At 45.4% G+C, this 17245-nt stretch overlaps 1 protein-coding gene across 6 annotated transcripts in view; it reads left to right on the top strand.

The window, feature by feature from the left end:
• Katnip (katanin interacting protein) overlaps positions 1–17245 on the top strand; it is a 169602-nt gene that overhangs the window by 19775 nt on the left and 132582 nt on the right. For 2 of the 6 annotated variants that reach the window (XM_029479630.2, XM_085841339.1), the window contains exons 2-3: positions 2722–2777; positions 14579–14703. The exons of 1 other annotated variant lie outside the window; for it this stretch is intronic. Coding sequence is in view for 1 of the 5 variants with exons in the window: in XM_021167736.3 (XP_021023395.1) it covers positions 2722–2777 (56 nt within the window). In the remaining 4 variants the exon portion in view is untranslated. Of the gene's footprint in view, positions 1–2721; positions 2778–14578; positions 14704–14741; positions 14813–17245 lie in introns of those variants that run through there. 3 more of the 6 variants (XM_021167736.3, XM_085841338.1, XM_029479631.2) reach the window with 2 other exon arrangements.

Genomic DNA, 17245 nt, shown 5'->3' with positions numbered 1-17245 from the left:
ATTTTGCAAAGGTTCCAGATTACTCTATGCTCTCCCAGAGCAGAATTTCAGTTGCTGTGACTGACAAAGGAAGGGCCTTACCAGACCTAGGCTGCCTTGTTGGCCCCTAACTACCCTCTTGCTCCTGCCTTGCCCTGGGCTAGCGCACTCACCTCTGTGGACCTCTGTTGTCTTTTGGCAACCCTGGCCTCCAGCCCATGTAGTCTCTTTTAGCTCAGACCCATTTGTGTTTGCTTTGTGTGAGCAGACTAGACTACTTGTCATATCATCCCACTAGCCACCCAAGGATCTGCTTGGAATCCACAGACTGACAGTCAAAGTGTGGCCAAGGGGTTCTAGAGTGTTCTCTCTAGGTACTATCCCAGAACATTAGGGTTTATGAAGCCATAATTAACTTAGACTAAGAACTAGATCTCCTAATTCTTAGACCCTGGTCTCTTTTTGGTTACTTGATTTATACATAAGGAAACTCTGTGGGGGGGGGCGGGGCAAGACAGGTGCCTATGAAGGCCAGAACAACACCTGAAGCTGGAGTTATAGGTGGACATGGGCTGCTTGATAGGGGTGCTGGGACTTGAACTCAGGTCCTCTGCAAAAGCAGTATGTGCTCTTAGCCACTGAGACATCTCTGTAGTCGGTAAACTTATTTTTTTAAAGCAGTTGAACAGAAAGTTCAGAATTCCTGAATAACCTCCATCTACACATGAAACCTCTCTTATCATCGTGGTCGTGGTGCTGGGCATGAAACCTGGGCCTTGCTCACATTAGGTGCCCTTTGTCGGTGAACATATTCCTAGTCTTCCCCGCCATAGACACCCCATGGCACACTGTATTATTCTAGGATCCTTCAAAATCACTGAATCCTAAAGAGTTTGTCATAAGGTGGAAAGGAAAACATACAGGATCATAAAAGCTTCAAGGGGGTGTCTGTGGATCACAAGACATGCTGAAGTTTCATATTACTCTCTGCTGTCCTGACATCCTAGCATTGCTGTCTGTCTGTCCCAGGGCAGGTGATCAAGAACTATGTACAGCTTCAGAGCTCACAAACAGGATTATCCCTGCCTTGCCATTCTCTTTGTGTCCCCAAAACAACTTCAAAGTCCGTATCTAGGACTCTGCTGGGCATCACCCCTGGTGTGATACACTGAGATTTGGAGCATGGGTTCACGGTTGCCCTAGGGGCCTAGGTCTGTGAACTGTGGAGAGAGGAAAAGACAAAATGTTACATGAAGGGGTCATTGTGAGCAGAGTTGATGTGTTGCTAGGTCTCTGTGACTGTAACAGATACTTGAAGATATCAGACTATAAAGAGGAAATGTCTGTTTGTGCTCACAGTCTCTTGGTCCATTCTTTTGGGCCTGTGGTAAAGCAGGAACAATATGGTGGGAACATTTGGAGAGGGCTTCATGGTGGCCAGGAAGCAGAGAGAGAGGAGGAAGGGCTGGGTTTCCAACAAGACCTAACGTCCCTGCACTGGACCCTACCTTCAAAAGGGTTTGCCACCTTCCAGTAGCCGCATAAGCTGGGGCCAAGCCTTCAACACTTAGCATCTCAATTACTTTTCTTGTTACTAAAATGAAATACCTGAAAGCAACAACTTAAGGAAAGGTTTAATTTTGGCTCACAGTTTTGAGGTTCAGTGTGTCAGAGGAGACATGGAAACAGGGGTTGCTTTGTCTAGTGGTATTCTCTCAAGGGACCTTGCCTAGTCCCATAGCATGTATGTGCCAGGAGGCAGAGAACGTGGGCCAGAACCAGGTGAGGATATAACTTGCCAAGCTCCTACTTCCTGTGCCTAGGTCCTATTCCTAAAAGCTTCAAAGCATGGCATATGGACATTCAGGATCCAACTTTAGAAGCAGATAACATAAAAAAAAAATCTAAACACTTGTGTCAGAGACTTGGATCTTATCTCCTCCTCTGCCACCGTGCCTTTTTGGTTCTGCCTTCTGAGGTCTCTTACCTGGTAGGACATGTGGTTGCGGCAGTCATAGCCACCTGGGAGTCAAGTGGGGCAGTTTAGTAGCTACATTGGCAACAAACAGTGACTTCTGTTTTAGATTTCAATACCAAGGCAGTCTGTTAGGAGCTTTTCTAGTGGCCACTCCATTCATATGTGTGAGAGCATGCTTTTGGAAGAATGCATTTGCAGGAGGTGATGCCTCCTGAATTTACACATACCTTCAAATGCTAGTCTTAGGCGTTCTGAGAAAAGCAACGATTTTCTCTGAAATTGCCCATTATATGAAGCGCATGTGATTACCGCTAATTCACTTCTGCACATCACCTGAGCTGTGAGTCTGGGGCTTGGTGCAGCACGTCAGAATGCACCCACCTAAGTTTATGGCTATGCGCATGGCAGAAGGCATTTTTATGGAAGGTGTTTTATGTAATTCCAAACAATTTAATAGAAATGTAATTCGACAGGGAAAACTGCAGTCCCTTGGCCCTTTCAGAGTGCAGATAATGGCCCAGATTAAAGGGCTGGAGCTTTGTTCATTATAGTCAAATACTGTGTGTGAATTACCATTTTCCTTGCCGTTGGTCCATTTCAAAAGTGTGCCATTTTCCTATTATAATAACAGGCTGCATTTTCTTAGAATCATCTCATTATGATTGGTCCTGTCTTTTCAGTTTGCAAATAAAAAGCTTTTGCAGTGATAAACTAGTTGTTCCCAAGCAGCCTTAATCTCTGCTTCTGCTTTTGAACTGCTACAGGTCAGGCCCTGCGGAAGGTGGAGAGAAGCCGGTCCTGCTCTCAGGAGAGAAAGGAGGTAACTACACCCACTGCTGTTTGCAGAGCCTGGGGTAAACAGGCCTTCTGTGAGTCCTGGGCCAAGTGAGAGCTGGCTGCTGGACTTGTCAACCCATTGTCACCTGTAACAATGATCTTTTGTGGAACACATCAGCTGGTGTGCTGTTGACACTCAATCCAGATCTCAGCCACTTAGAACAAAGCTATGCATTTAGTTCCTGAATCTGTAGTCAGCAACCTGGCTTTCTTTGGGGTTCTTGTTCAGGCCAGACTCCCCTGCTCTCAACTAGAGCTCAGTTGTGTCAGCAGAGCTTGCTGGGTGCCAGGTAAGGTGCCTCATACTCAACATGCTATCTCCTTCTCCTGCAAACCAATAAGGTTTGCTCACATGGGGTTTCTAGTGTCTAAGAGGATGTTTTGCCAGCTGCATGACCTCCTGAGTCTTGGGTTTCCAAAGGGTACAGGATCACTTCTGCCACTTCTAAGAATGAAAAGTTATTTTTCAAGCTCAGCTAGATCTAGGAGCTTCAAAGCAAGCCATAGGGCAGGCCAGGTTTAAGAGTGGAGAAAATGAACACAGGAAATGGGGTGGGGAGATTGACTGACCCTCTCCCCCCAAAGACAAGAGCTCTTGGCCCAGATAGTCAAATAGTCTAGAACTTGCAATATAGCCCAGGGTGGCCTTGTACTGGAGACCCCCACCCCCTCCTCTTAAGTTCTGGAATTACAGGTGTGTGCCACCACACGTAGGACCAGATCTCACTTCCTGTCTTCTTGGTTGTGACCCTAGCTTTTGTGACCCTAGCTGAGCCTAGAGACTCACTTCTACACAGTACTTGGCCATTCTTGAAAGCTGCCCTACTGAGTCTATTTGCTCCGGATCTCAGTGGGACTAAGGGATGATATGACAACGGTTACTATATGTGCTGTGTATTTGGAAGACAAGTACGCCTAGACCATGGCACTGCAGTGTGAGAAACTATCCTAGGTAGAGAAAGTGGGCTCACAGGGCTCGCCTAACCCTATCTGAAGTATCAAGAGGCTTTGCTGGTTAGGGAGATGGGATCAGCAGTTAATTGAATGCATTGATCTTCCAAAGAGCTAGAGTTGGGTTCCCAGCATCCACAACCACCTGTAACTGCAGCTCCAGATCTGACACTCTTTCCTGGCTTCCCCAGATGCTTGCACATATGCACATACCTACACAGGCACACACATACTCATAAGTAGAAATAAAATTAACTGAAAGGAAAGAAGGAAGGGAGAGAGGAAGAATGAAAGAGAGGAAAGAAGAAAAAAAGATGGGCTTTTCAAAAGCTGTGTGGATAGGCCTAAAATTTCCACTCTTTAAAAGCCAAGGAAGGATAATTTGAAGTTCAAGTTCAGCCTAGCATGTATAGCAAGACCTTGTCTAAGGAAACATGAAAGGAAAGAAGAGTTTGCAGAAAAGGTGATAGACAGGCTGCCTCTTAAAGAATGAGTAGGAGTTATTTAGTTCAAGGAAACAACATGGTCAAAGTCAGAGAGGCATGAATAAAGAAAACAGAAGACCTTTAAAGCCTAGGTGGGCGGAAGCGGCATAAGGACCATATGTTTCATAGGGCTCTTTGATCAAGTCCCATGTTCCTGGGAGAGGTCGAGATGTAAGGAATAAATCGAGCTTCGTATTCTTTCTTCCTCTGCCCTCTCTTAGCAACAGAACCTTCTAATTGCCACTCTCCCAGCATCTCCATTGTGCCAATTGCCTGAGAGAATTTCAGATCATTTCTCTACTAAAAAGTGCTTGAAGTAAAAAACAAAACATGAGGCTGTTTATCTCAATGCACAGGTTTAATTCTGAAAGATATTTAAGATAGCTTCAGGCCCTGTGAAGAGGGGGTGCTGGCTGACTGTTTCAACTGGCTAGAAAAACAGAGCATCACTAATAGCACATTGCGGCTTAGAGGACTCCCTGATCCCCTGAACTTGCCCTCTCCTACCCTGCCTTTCTGTACCCTCCCATCACTACTTGGTAGCACTGTGAGCCTTTTGCAGATGGCCAGCCATAGATTCAGCCATGTCACCATGAAAGGTAAGGAAAAGGCACACTGTCTCTTGTCAAAGTTAGTTGGAACAAGCATCTGGGGACACTTGTCCTGCTCCTTTGCTGTGGGCTACTCTATCCCCAGAGGGTGAGAATTTAGTTTCCCCCTGGGTCAGATGAGCACTGTACCTATGTGGGGTCATGAACTGACATAGTGAGGGGTGTGTGGGCCCCAGTGAGCTTTCCAGGCCCCCTTTAGCCCAAAGTAGTGCTGTGTGACTCATACAAGTTGGTCTGTCTGTCTGTCTGTCTCCTTCCTTCTCTCCTGCCCCCCTCTTTTCCTTTCTTTCTCCTATGTATATGTGTGGTATGCCTGTGGATGAGTATATGTACGTGTGTGGAGGTCCAAACTTGAAGTTGAGTGTGCTACTTGATTATTCTTCTTCTTCACTTTATAAAGACAGGGTCTCTCCTTGAACTCCAAGCTTGTCTATTCCATCTAGTCTAGCTAGCCAGCTTGCCTCAGGGATCCCCTGTCTCTGCCTCCCACGTGCTGGGATTATATAGGTGGTTGCCACTCCTGACAGGTTTTTGTGTTGGTTCTGGGGAATCTGAATCATGTCCTCCTACTTGTGAGGAAATGCTTTATTTACTTAGACATCTCTTCAGCCCTTGAGCCTGTTATCGTCTCACCTTTGCTTCCAGAATGCTGGGATTACAGGGTTGTGACGTCACACTTGGCCTAACGGGCATGTTTTAGCTCTTCTGCTCTGGGTGTGGATCCGGACATCTGAATTTGTTAACTGCTAGCAGTGCACACACACAGTTGAGGATGAGAATGGTTTTTTAGAGTGTGAGACAGCCCTGTCTGGTGATCATGGGCTCCTGTGTACTGTGCACAGTCTGCCCCTCAGCCACCACTGACTCCAGGTACCACAGAGACAGGTCCAGACAGAGACTGATGGACAGCATAGAAGAACCCACATTCAGCTCTTAGGTTCCAGAGGCAGAAAAGGCTGCCTGGAAGAGGCAGGCTGAGCTGAGGTACTAGAAAGGGCATAGTTGGCTCTGAAATGTCCCTTGATGGTTGCCTTGCAGCAGCAAGTGCTTTTAGTTCAGTTGGTAAAAATATTCTTGGCCTTGCCTCTAACAAGTATTCATGGTTCCTGCCTGTAGTGATTATGTAGTGTTTATGGCCTCTGGTCATGAATTATTAATGATTTTGAAATTGTGGCCATTGTAGTTTACTCAAAAATCATTAGGAAGCAAATTTGTCATACAGTGCTTAAGAAGAAAGTGAAAGAAAATCCCAGAGGAGAGACTGAATTTTATTCCCCATCTAACCTAACCCTCCCATCTCTCAGTGTGCACACTGCTAACCAGGGCACATGGTGCTGGGGGTGGAGGGGCATGTCCTCTTGCTGCATAGGAACCTCTGCAGCTCTCTGAACTAGAGCCTCTGGGTGTATTCAGGGCCATAGTGTAGGTCCAGAGCACTGAGCCCTCTCACTTTGACACTGCTCTCCAGGGAGAGCTAGTTTGCAGTGCAGCTACCTAGTTCATTTCCACTGGCATTTGTTCCATAGTGTCCCATGAATATTTGGCTATCTACTGTGTACATGTCAACAGTGAGAAAACCCAGTTACCCTTCTTCCTCTAGGAGTCCTCCTGGCTCAGGCTAGGCTTTAGGTGAGCTCCAACCTTCCTACTTCCTGGATGGGTGTCCTCAGGTAAGTGAGCCCTATTTACTCTGGGCCTCCGCTCTTACCCACTCCAAGAGCCTCTTGTGATAATGGACTGCCTGCCATCTTTTGCAGTTGATTGGAGATTCTAAAAACCACTCATCTGTGAGCTCACTTTGTAAAGGACTGTAAAAGCCATTTAACTGTCCCATTTAGAAACCGTAAGCTTGCCTGCGTGTACATGCATGCACACTCTCACACACCATTCCTCTGAGCACAGATTAAAGAGGCTTCCTTTCTCAGGCAAAGCAGGAGAGACCTGGATCTCAGGAACTAGCCCCCTCTGTCCCTTTGGTGTGACACCAAGGGTAGGCTCCCACTCACACCTGTTGCTCTCTTACACTCTTCCTATCTGGGAGCTCCATTCAGAGGCCAGGGAGTGGGATCAGTCATCTGGTCAGTGCTGGGGGTGTTTGGAAGAAGGGGCTGGGATGTGGCTCTATGGTAGAGCACTTACCTAATATGCATGAGGCCCCAACTTCTGTCTGTAACACATCAATAAAAAGAAACAGTTGAAGGTTAGCTATGTTCCTGATAGCAGTCCTCAGTTCCCTTTCCAAGGTGAAACCACTTATGTGTCCTTCCAACTAGTAGTCATAGGTGTTTCCATCCACCTACCCTCTCTTCTTGGTGTGTGTGTGTGTGTGTGTGTGTGTGTGTGTGTGTGTGTGTGTGCAGATGGCTGCTATGTGTGCATGTGCTTGCATGTCAAATGACATCTTGAGTGATGCTCATGAGGTTCTGTCCATTTTTTTTTTGAGAGAGTCTCCCATTGTTCTGGGATCCGCCAAGTCAGCCAGGGAGCACCAGATAGCTGCCCGTCACCTGCCTAGCACTGGGACTGCAAATCTGTGCTACCACACCTGGCTGTCTAATTTTTTTTTTTAAATTAAGTTCTAGGGATTGAATTCAGGTCCTTGGGCTTGCAAGGCAAGCTCGATACTAATTGAACTATTTCCCTAGTGAAAATGGCTACAGTAAAGAAACCCAAATACCTGGGTTTTTTGGTAGCACAATAGCGTGTGATATAGTCTGGTTTCTCCTCCAGTTTTGCTGTTTTTAGGGGAGGAAAGTGTTCATTTCCATTCACACTTCTAGGTAACTAACAGTCCATCAATGAGGAATATCTTTCTTTTATTAAATTGTGGTGCTGTCAACCACAACCATTCTCATGGCCTTCAGCATCTTCACTAAGTCCCAACTCCAGCAGGTCTCTCTCTCCTCCCCTATCCCTATCCCTGTCCCTTCTCTCTCCCTCCTCCCTCCTCCTCACACCTAACCCATCTTGGAAGACTCCTGTCGCAGGACACATGGACTGCCTTTGTTCTTGGGTGTTTTTCTATTTTACCACAGATGTACTAGAACATCATCCTTTATTTGAAACTTTGGAGATAAATGTGTTTCATTTTCTTAGATCTGGAAAGTAATGGTGTCCCAGTAGATCCTGTAGAAATATCCGTGATGCAGCACATTCACATATGCATAGGGAAGCATGAATAACATACCAAGTACGGTAAATGCAGTCTGCACATTATGTGCTAGCTCAGATTGGATTTGGGTACTAAGAAATGCTGTGAGTGTACTACTAGTTCCCAGTAGTGACTGCCTAGACTGTTAATGGTCTCTTACTACAATAAAAATATTTTAAGGAATAATCTAAATCAGGAACTTCCTACACTTATACAAAACCAGCCCAAGGTGAAGAAGTCCTTAAACTAGAATCAGTGGATCAAAGGGTATATGATTTATTGAAAGCAGTGTTCCCAGTCATCTGCTAATAGTGCTTGAAGGGCAGAGTTGTTGGCTGTTGACCATCTCTAGAGTGCTGGCCAGAATCAAGGGTGGCAGGCTTTGGCAACAGTGCTTGCATCATACGGGCCACTCCAGGCTTCCCCAGGCTCCTCATCTCACTGTGGATGGCAGCAGGGCAGTTTGTTTGAGAAGGACTTACAGGCGTGTCTAGACGCTCAAATTTGAGAACCATTTAGCCCTTAGCTCAGTGAGAGGTGATTCTTGTAGGTTTCCAGTGACACTAACCATCCAGCAGCACACACAGCCTTCTTCCTTCTCTGATGTGAGTCTCAGTGTTCTTGCAACTTGGCCTTCTGGTAACTGAGACATCCATATATATATATATATATATATATATATATATGATCTTGTCTTTTGAAGAAAAAAAACATGTTTAGGCTCAGTGGTAGATAGGGTGCTCGCTTAGCATGTACAAAACTCTAGGTTTGATCAATAGCATAAGAAGAAAAAGAGGAGAGAAAGAAAGGAGGAGGAGGAGGAGGGAGAGGAAGAAGAGGAAGAAAGCACTTAAGAAGGACGGGAGCAAGTGGCAGGAGGATGCATGCTGAGGCACTAGAGCCTGCTGTGGCAGTCAGCTCTCCAAATGTGCACTTTTACAGGAATGAAACCTTTTAGTTTGTATTTCTGGGCAGAGAAGAATGAAATCCATTTTGGATTCAACTGCCAAATGCTTTTCCAGTGTGAAATTAGCATTGTCTGTCTTTCTATGCCGTGAGGTCTTGGTTTCTGTAGGTTTTGAGAAATTGGCTGGCTGGCTACTAGCAGTGGTACCTTGGGACTTTAAAACTGGGCAAGCAAGTTGTGCAGCAAGATAGGAATCCCGTGACCACTGCAGTGAGCAACTCAGGTTCCTAGGCTCACTCTCATTTAGGTGGCTTAGCCTCATTGGTGCCATAGGGTTGTGGTAAGTATTCTGTAGGTGCACTGTACATCCCAGGAACTCCATAGATGTTGAAGTTTATAATTTAGGGCTTACAGGGGCAAAGGAGTATATTTGGAAGGCAAATGCCTTTAAAAACAAATGGGTAAAGGCACTTATGGCCAGTCTTGATGACTTGATTTCAATCTCTGGGGCCCACATGGTAGAGAGGGTGGATTGCCACAAGTTATGCGCACACACACACACACACACACACACACACAAAATAGATAAATAGATAGATAGATAGATGCAAAAAAAATATTTCAAAGCCAAGAGACAGAGTAGAAGTGTTTTCAGGAAAGAGCTGAACACAGGCATGCCCAGTGTTTGTTACTGTGTAATGCCATCAGAGAGCAGCCATAATCCTTCCTGTAGGACTTGCCTTACCTTTGAATTCCCAGCTGCCCTGAGACCCCTGGGAGCTACAGGATATATGTCTTCAAATCCAGCCTTGGAAACCCCAGTTTAACAAGGGCAAGACCAAGACTCATATGCCAAACAGTGAAGAGAATCAGTTTCTGATAAAATGCCAGGAAGAAGATTGACATGTCTAAAACCTTTCTGGTATCAGCTTAGCTTCCAGCACAAGATTAAACTCTAGGGAAAAAAAAAACCCTCAGAGAGCTGCAATTTCTGAGCAGAAAGAGGCTGTTTTGGATAAGCAATGTGCCCTTGTACCGAGCATCATCAAAGTCTCCTCTATCCTCCGATCTGAGGCATGAAATTGCCTTTAACACTTGCCTCCTCCCTCCACGTGGAAAAAAAAAAAAGCCATGTGTGGAATATAGAATGGGATTAGAAAAGGGAATAGTATCATCTAAGGAAAGGTGGTGCCTACAAGTGTCTCAGGAAAGATGTCTTCAGGGTGCAAGCAACCCCACAGAAGGGTGGGCAACAGCCACATGAACCCATTCCTGCTGCCTCCTCCCCTCTGTGCTGTTAGCTCTCTGGTCAGCTAGGTCTGGCAAAAGCCATAGTCTGTGGACTGGGGCACTGCATAAGCAATAGAAGCCCTTATACTAGCTTTATCTTAAAAGGGGAAATTGCAGCATCATAGTGCTGCAACTTCAGAGGTAGGTAACATCAGTGTCTGCATTAGTGTTTTTGTTGCTGTGAGGAAACACTATGACCAAAAGCAACTTGAAGTGGAGAGGGTTTGTATCCCTTACTCTTGCATATCACAGTTCATCATCAAAGACAGTCAGGGCAGGAACCTGGAGGCAGCAGGAGCTGATGCAGGGTCATGGAGGCATGCTGCTTATTGCCTTGCTTCCCATGGCTTGCCCAGCCTGATTTTTTATGGTGCTCAGGGGTGCGACACCTATTCTGGGCTAGGCCCTTCTACATCAAACACCACCACAACCACCACAACCAACAACAACAACAAAACAAATAGCAAATAACTAAAACAAACAAAAAAGAATAAAACAAACAACAAAAAACCTGCAGCACAGGCTAGTCTAGCTGGAACATTTTCTCAGTTGAGATTCCCTCTTCCCAAAAGAACTCTAGCTTGTGTCAAGTTGATATAAAACTAGCCAGCACAATCAGCTATAACTGGATCCAAGTGTTCAGACTCTGGACTTCTCCTTGTCCATGGCCATCCACTCTTCATGCAGACAATTTGCTGATGTAGTAAGGTGATTGCCAGCTACCCCAGGCTTACTGCATAAAGCCAGTTAATGTGGTCCAGGGGCTGAAGTCAGAGAGCCTAGGTAGTAAACACCATGGAACTTAGTTATTTCCTATGTAGGATGGCGATGAAATTGCAGCAGCCTCACGGGGAACTGGGGACTTGGAAAGTACCTAACTTGTAGGCCCGAGTAAGTGGTGCCCCCTCCCCTTCCCCTTTTCCTCTATGACAGTGCCTTCCTTCATTGTCAGCAGTTCTAGCAGAAGGACCAGGAGGTCAGCCAAGTTTAGTGCCCAGACTGAGACCTGCCAGCTGGGTCACAAGAGTCAGGTGAGGAAGCCCACATTAACATTGTTGGAAAGGGATAATTTCCCAAAAGAAAATTAGATTATCATCACAGAAGACTGGGGAAAATATAGTGGGCAGGCAAGAGCCAGCCATCGACCACATAGCCACTTTATGACAGGAGTAATAGAGCTGACAGATGGGTGTAGTTGTTGACAGCAGCTTCTACACGGAGAGTCCATCTCCACTCACTGAATTCAGCAGTGCTATTCTCTCTTATATGTGAGAAGTCTAGGCTAAGAATGGAGCCCACATACCCCTGGTACCCTAGCAAAGACGGGACTGAGCCACCATGCTATGTTGAGCCCTTTGAGCACATTCTCATTCTCCTGAGGCTTAGTTTCTCTATATGTACAGTAGTGCCCAGCAGGCCTTCTTCTCTTACTGGTGGGCAGAGTTGAAAGATAAACACCAGGCCCAGGCTGACGTTGGCCACAAGAAGGCTCTCTTCCAGGCCACTGCTTTCCCTGGTCCTTACTGTAGACTCAGTTACAAAAAAGGACCCTGGCCTGTGTCCACGGACTGGACAGGTAAGTAAGAGGACAAGGTGGCAATGGCCAGATGGCATAAGACTCATTTGTTACTCATCTGATAGGTGACAGCTCCTCCAACCTAAGGAGTAGTTATGAACATGGGTTCTGATCAGAGGCCATTGAAATGGTTGCGTATCTCCCCATCACACATGGTCTCTGCAGAAGATGCTCCCAGGGACCCATGCATATGAGAAAGCCCAGGCTGTGTTTGGCATTTGTATGCAACCTACACATTGTGAGCTTATGTTATCTCTAGATGCCTTACATTCTCCAGTGCTGTGTGGCTGTCCTAGAACTAATTGTCATGCTGTCTCAGCGGACTCTGTAAGGGAGCAGTCTCAAGCTATAGTCATCTGGGAGGGGGAAGCTATGGCTGGTACTTTCTATACACATCTATACTTGGGACAGGCTTTGCCAAGGGTCTGAGGCATTGGGATCTTTGTCATGACATGACATGACATGTTTATATCAACAATACACATTCAGTCAGGACTTCATCTGCTTCCCCTAACTGAGAAGTCTAACATTTTTCAGATAACATCCTCAGGCCACTCATGGTTGGCTGCTGGAATAAGTTGGTGTGGCAGAGCAATCAAGATCTAGACCTGGGTCACATTGCTAAGGTTATTGTAAAACTACCAGTAGTCTAATGAGAAAAGCTTAATTTTTACTTCTAAAAGAATTTTTTTTAAAACTCATCTAACTGAAACCTTGCCAGTAGTCAACACTATCCTTTTTGCAGGACCTTATTCTTGTGTTGTGGGTAGATGCCTCCACACAATCTTCTAGAGCACTAATTTTTTCCCTCTAACTGTGTCTTCAGTCTTTCCTCGGTTTTTGATCTCCTCTGTTTCGGTGGCTAAACCTTTCTCTGTTGGATTTCAAATTAACTCTTTCCTTTATAGGCTGTTGTTGTTTGATAGATGCAATATCTTCTTTTACCCTTCTGATCATAATAAATATAGTTATTGGGTTTTTGTTTTTCATTGTTTGTTGGGTTGGGTTAGGTTGGTTTGGTGTGGTTTGCTATTGGAATTGTTTTGTTTGGTTTTGAATTTTTTTGAGAAAGAATCTCTACTCAGATCCTTCAGAAAAATAAACAGAACAGTTATGAGCCATGAGATACGGCTTATGTATGTTATAAGGGCTCAGCTTACTTCACGATGTGTGTCTTTGATTATTTTTCATGATTATCAAATTGGGACCTCTTGTTCCTGTTGTTGGTTTTCCTGGATGTGGGATGATTGTGAATATGTACCTCGATTGCCTGTCTTCTCTCTGGATCCTGATTTTGTTGTTGTTTTGTTTTTTAATGTAATTTACCTTCAGTGTTTGTGGGCTTTGGACCAAATTTGCTGTAGTAGTGTGACACTGATCCATTATTAGTTAGTTTTCTGAGCCCAGCCCTGCTCACTCTTCCTCTAGATATGTCATGCCTTTCTGTGCCAGAAGTCCACCATCATAGTTCCTGAACACTGAGCAGGTGGACCACCTTCTGCTGCTTCTTGTGTTTCCATCTAGCTTCTGACTCCAGTTTGAGACCTCTATCTCCCTGCAGACTGTGCTGCCTCTGGGTTTGGAGCAGCACACAACACCGTCCCCGGTGCCCAGCTCCTTCCTAGCTTCTGTTTCTGGATTTCTTTTTGCTAACCCAGTTCTGTCTACCATCCATTTCTCAGGATGTCTTAACATTTGAAATCTGCCATAAGCACCGTCATTTGCCCAGACTGTCACAGGTTTTGGTGGTGTTTGTTTGGATGTGGGTAGGGAGAGGCTGCTGTGCAGAGTTGCTCTCCTCTGCCTGAGCTGATCCAGCCTGATCAGTTCTCATGGTGACTTCTTGTCTGATGATTTCTACTTTTTTGCCTCTGAAACCATGAAAAAGTTCAACTCTGGAGTCAGTGTAGCCTGTAGGGACTGTGTGCTCTCTAGTGATGACTGGTTTAGATGTTCTTTACTCCAGCCTACTTGGCAGTCTCTTCACTTCTTTATGCCTCAGCTCCTCACCTGTCAAAGGAGAGCAAAGATAATAACAACCACTTTATAAGCTAATGAAAGTATACACTGAAATAGTGGGTGCCAAGTGCTCAACTTGGGGCTTGGTACATAGGAGGTGCTAAAATACATTAGTACCCTTTCTCTCTTGTTCTGAGCAAACATCCCTCTGATTTCCTTTCTCTTCCCTTTCTTTGTTGACAGGGTGTCACTTTGCCTCCCAAGTACTAGGGTTATAGGTATCCACCACCACACCTAGTCTGGAGCCAGCATTCCTAGTATACTTATTGTGTGTGCTGTGCCAATAGGTTTTGGAATTATAGCACTTTGCTGGTTTTTTGTATACACGTGTGTGCAGATATGTGTAGAAACCAGAGGTCATTGTTGACAGTCTTCCTCAATTGCTCACCGTCTTATTTTTTGAGACAGGGTCTCTCACTGAACCTGCGGCTCCTTGTTAGGCTAGGCTGTCTAAACAGTGAGCTGCAAGGACTGCCTATTCCAGCACTGGAGTTCCAGCCCTGCATAGCAGCCATGCCTGGCTTTTACATTTGTGCCACGGATTGGAACTCAGGTCTATATGCTTGCACAGCATAAAGCCATCTCCCCAGCTTCATACTGTTGACTTTATGCTCCATCTTCATTCCAGTGAACTTTCCTTCAGTCATGTTTCCCCTCTCACTACCTCCCCTTGTCTGGGACCTTCCCCTTCCCAGTGCAGTCTATCAAACCTTCCATGGTCCATCTCTAGCCTGTCAAAATTGTCCTGAACTTAGATTCCGTCATCCATTTTTTTTTTTTTGTCTCCCATCTAGATGTCATCCTCAGACTTTATAAACAGCCTCTAACAGCCATTGATAAAATTATGACCTGAGATGGGACCAAGGACAAAGTCCCATGGCATGCCACCCTTCCCAGGAAGAGTAATTTAGATGGCAGGGTAAGATGATTAATCTGTTCAGTTCCTGTAATAGTATGTCCTTGTGGCTTGATTATGATAATATTAGCAACCACATGGTGGGTGTTATTTACCATGGCCAGGCACTGAGGTAAGTGTTTTTCATGTAATGCTATTATTTCTTACAGTACCTCTGCAAAGTATTGCATTACTCAGGACTTGAATTTAAAAAAAGAAAAACTATCTGGAGGCAGCAGAAAGGGGCTGTGTACTGCAACACAAGGCTCTGAAGAGGGGTTGCTTCTCAGAAGCCAATAGTAGGGAGGGTCATGATCTTCGAGCTCCCAGGAATTCCTCTTTCTGCAATTTCTATTTTGATAGCTTGTTCTTAAGACTGCAGCATTCTTCATGCTTAGTGCAGGCCAGCTTTCTGGCTTACTTTCTTTATTTCTCACTTTTTCTTTTCTTTTTCTCTTCAGAAGAGGTCTTGCCATGCAGATCTCACTGGTCTAATGGCATTTACTCTATAGCCCAGACAGGCCTAAACTTATCTAATCCTCCTGCCTCATCATTCTAAGTGCTAGGATTATAGGAAGGCACTACCATGACTAATTTAGCCTTCCTGCTTTCTTAGTTCATCTGGCAGAAAATCCAGTGACTTCCAAATGTGTTTACCCCTCTGAGAAGGGTAGTCAGGTCTCCAATCCCAGCAGCACGCAGGAGGCACAGGCAAGAAGATCTGGGCTAAATATTGATGAGGGAGGGAAGGAGAGAGGGAGGGAGGGGACAGAGGAAGGGAGGGAGGGAGGGAAGGGGAGGGAGGGAAGGAAAGAAGGAAGGTGAGAGAGACTATGAAATTCTTCCTAGACTTTTTAATCCAAACTTACCAGGATTATTGGCCATGTTTCTGCTCCTGGGCCACCCATAGCAAGCAGCATGGTCACAGGTCTTGACCAGCTTCCAGGAATCTTAGGCTGTGACCTTGTGACAAACAAAACAGGGTTGAGTCCACAGTCCAGCTGCTTGTTTTTATTTGACAAGTGAAAGGTCCTCAGGCTAGTTGTGGTGTCAGGAAATGCTGGCCAGTGTCTGGGGTCTGTGATATCAGCCCTGTCAAGGCTCAGTGGGAGCCATGGTCGATTCTCTGCAGCTTGCTTGGCACCTTGTTCTTGCAGAAGTCTCAGAACTTCGAGTTTCATGGAGACCATGGAGTCAGCAAGGCTAGGCTCTAGCTCCACCCCTTCCTCCCCCTCTTGGCTGGCTCAGTGTTGCACCTTCTGCAGCTGGAAAACAGGGAGACTAGCAACGGCTGTTCTACAGTCGAGATGATCTTGTGACCTAGTGCACACAAAACCCTCAGGAAATCCTTTACCCAGCACAGAGCACTGGGCTTTCCTAATCATGCAGTGGTAGAGAAAGGCTCAGGGCCAGGGGAAGAAAGTTTTTAGCCTGAAGGGCAGGGGCTTCAGGAAGAAGTGGCACTGAAGTAGCATTAGTGGGGTAGAAAGGGAGAGGAGAAGAACAGAATCAGCCTCAACTGCAAGCAAGAGCACAGGGGCCACAAGCAGTCCCCTGTGAGAAGAGAACACATAGCACACAGGGTCAATGGCTTGATGATGAAGACTCTGATCATTCATCCGTTTATTCCTTCACCTTTGATATATGCCATCATGTTTGGAGATAGACTCTGAGCAATAAATGAAATATGAAGGCATCAGAATAACAATTGGGCTGGGCTTGAGGCTGCATGGAGTGTGGAAGTTGTTAGGTCAGGTCTTGAGGAAGTCCCTGTTGAGGAATGAGCTCAGAGGAAAGAAGTGATAAGCCACAGGGATCTCAAAAGATCTGCAGAGGGAGCATAGGCTAGAGCAGGGGATTCAAGTGAGCCACTGTGGAGCCCCAGCAGAGAAGCTGGTGGCTGTTTAGGGGCAGCAGTGGATGGTACTGGGAAGGGGCTGGTGGCTGTGATGTTGGATAGGGTGTATGGGAAAGAATGGAATAAAAGGAAGGTCTAAAGGTGCGAGAGGTTGGACGGGAATGGATGGTAGAAAGGTGGCCAGCAGCAGCACACAGCATCTCCATCATTCCATTGCAGAGGGAGCAGCAGTGATACTCTGAAGGCTGTCTGGAACTAAAGAGCCACCAATCCTATTATTTATTATTATTCATTTGTTTGTTTGTCGTTTTGCTGGAGAGAAGGTGATTTGACTTGTTATTTAAATAACACATGAAACTAGCTTGCTTACAGATAAAAAGTTACTGTTAACCGGGATGAATTGCTGATTATTTTTTCCATTTCTCCCTAACCCCTCTTGGAGTAACTTGCCACTGAAACCTGGCATGTGTTCTTCTAGACCATTCTCCATGTGTGTGCATGGCTGAGTGATATGAAACACTATCTGAAAATACATGTTTCAGATTTATCCTGGGTAGCTTTTGACTCATGTTTTTTTGTTTTTTTTTTTACTGGTGAATAATATTTTTATTAAAAGAGAACATGAATATAATTTATTAAATAGGTAATATAATACTCACATTTGCATTGCTAGGACCATGGTACCTAACAAGGATTAGCTGAGGGAGG

Source organism: Mus caroli, unplaced genomic scaffold (assembly GCF_978045245.1).
Source record: "Mus caroli unplaced genomic scaffold, Mus_caroli_1 scaffold_8, whole genome shotgun sequence".
Classification (NCBI taxonomy): domain Eukaryota; kingdom Metazoa; phylum Chordata; class Mammalia; order Rodentia; family Muridae; genus Mus; species Mus caroli.
Note: the sequence above shows the minus strand (reverse complement) of the source record. Positions and strands in the feature narration are given on the sequence as shown.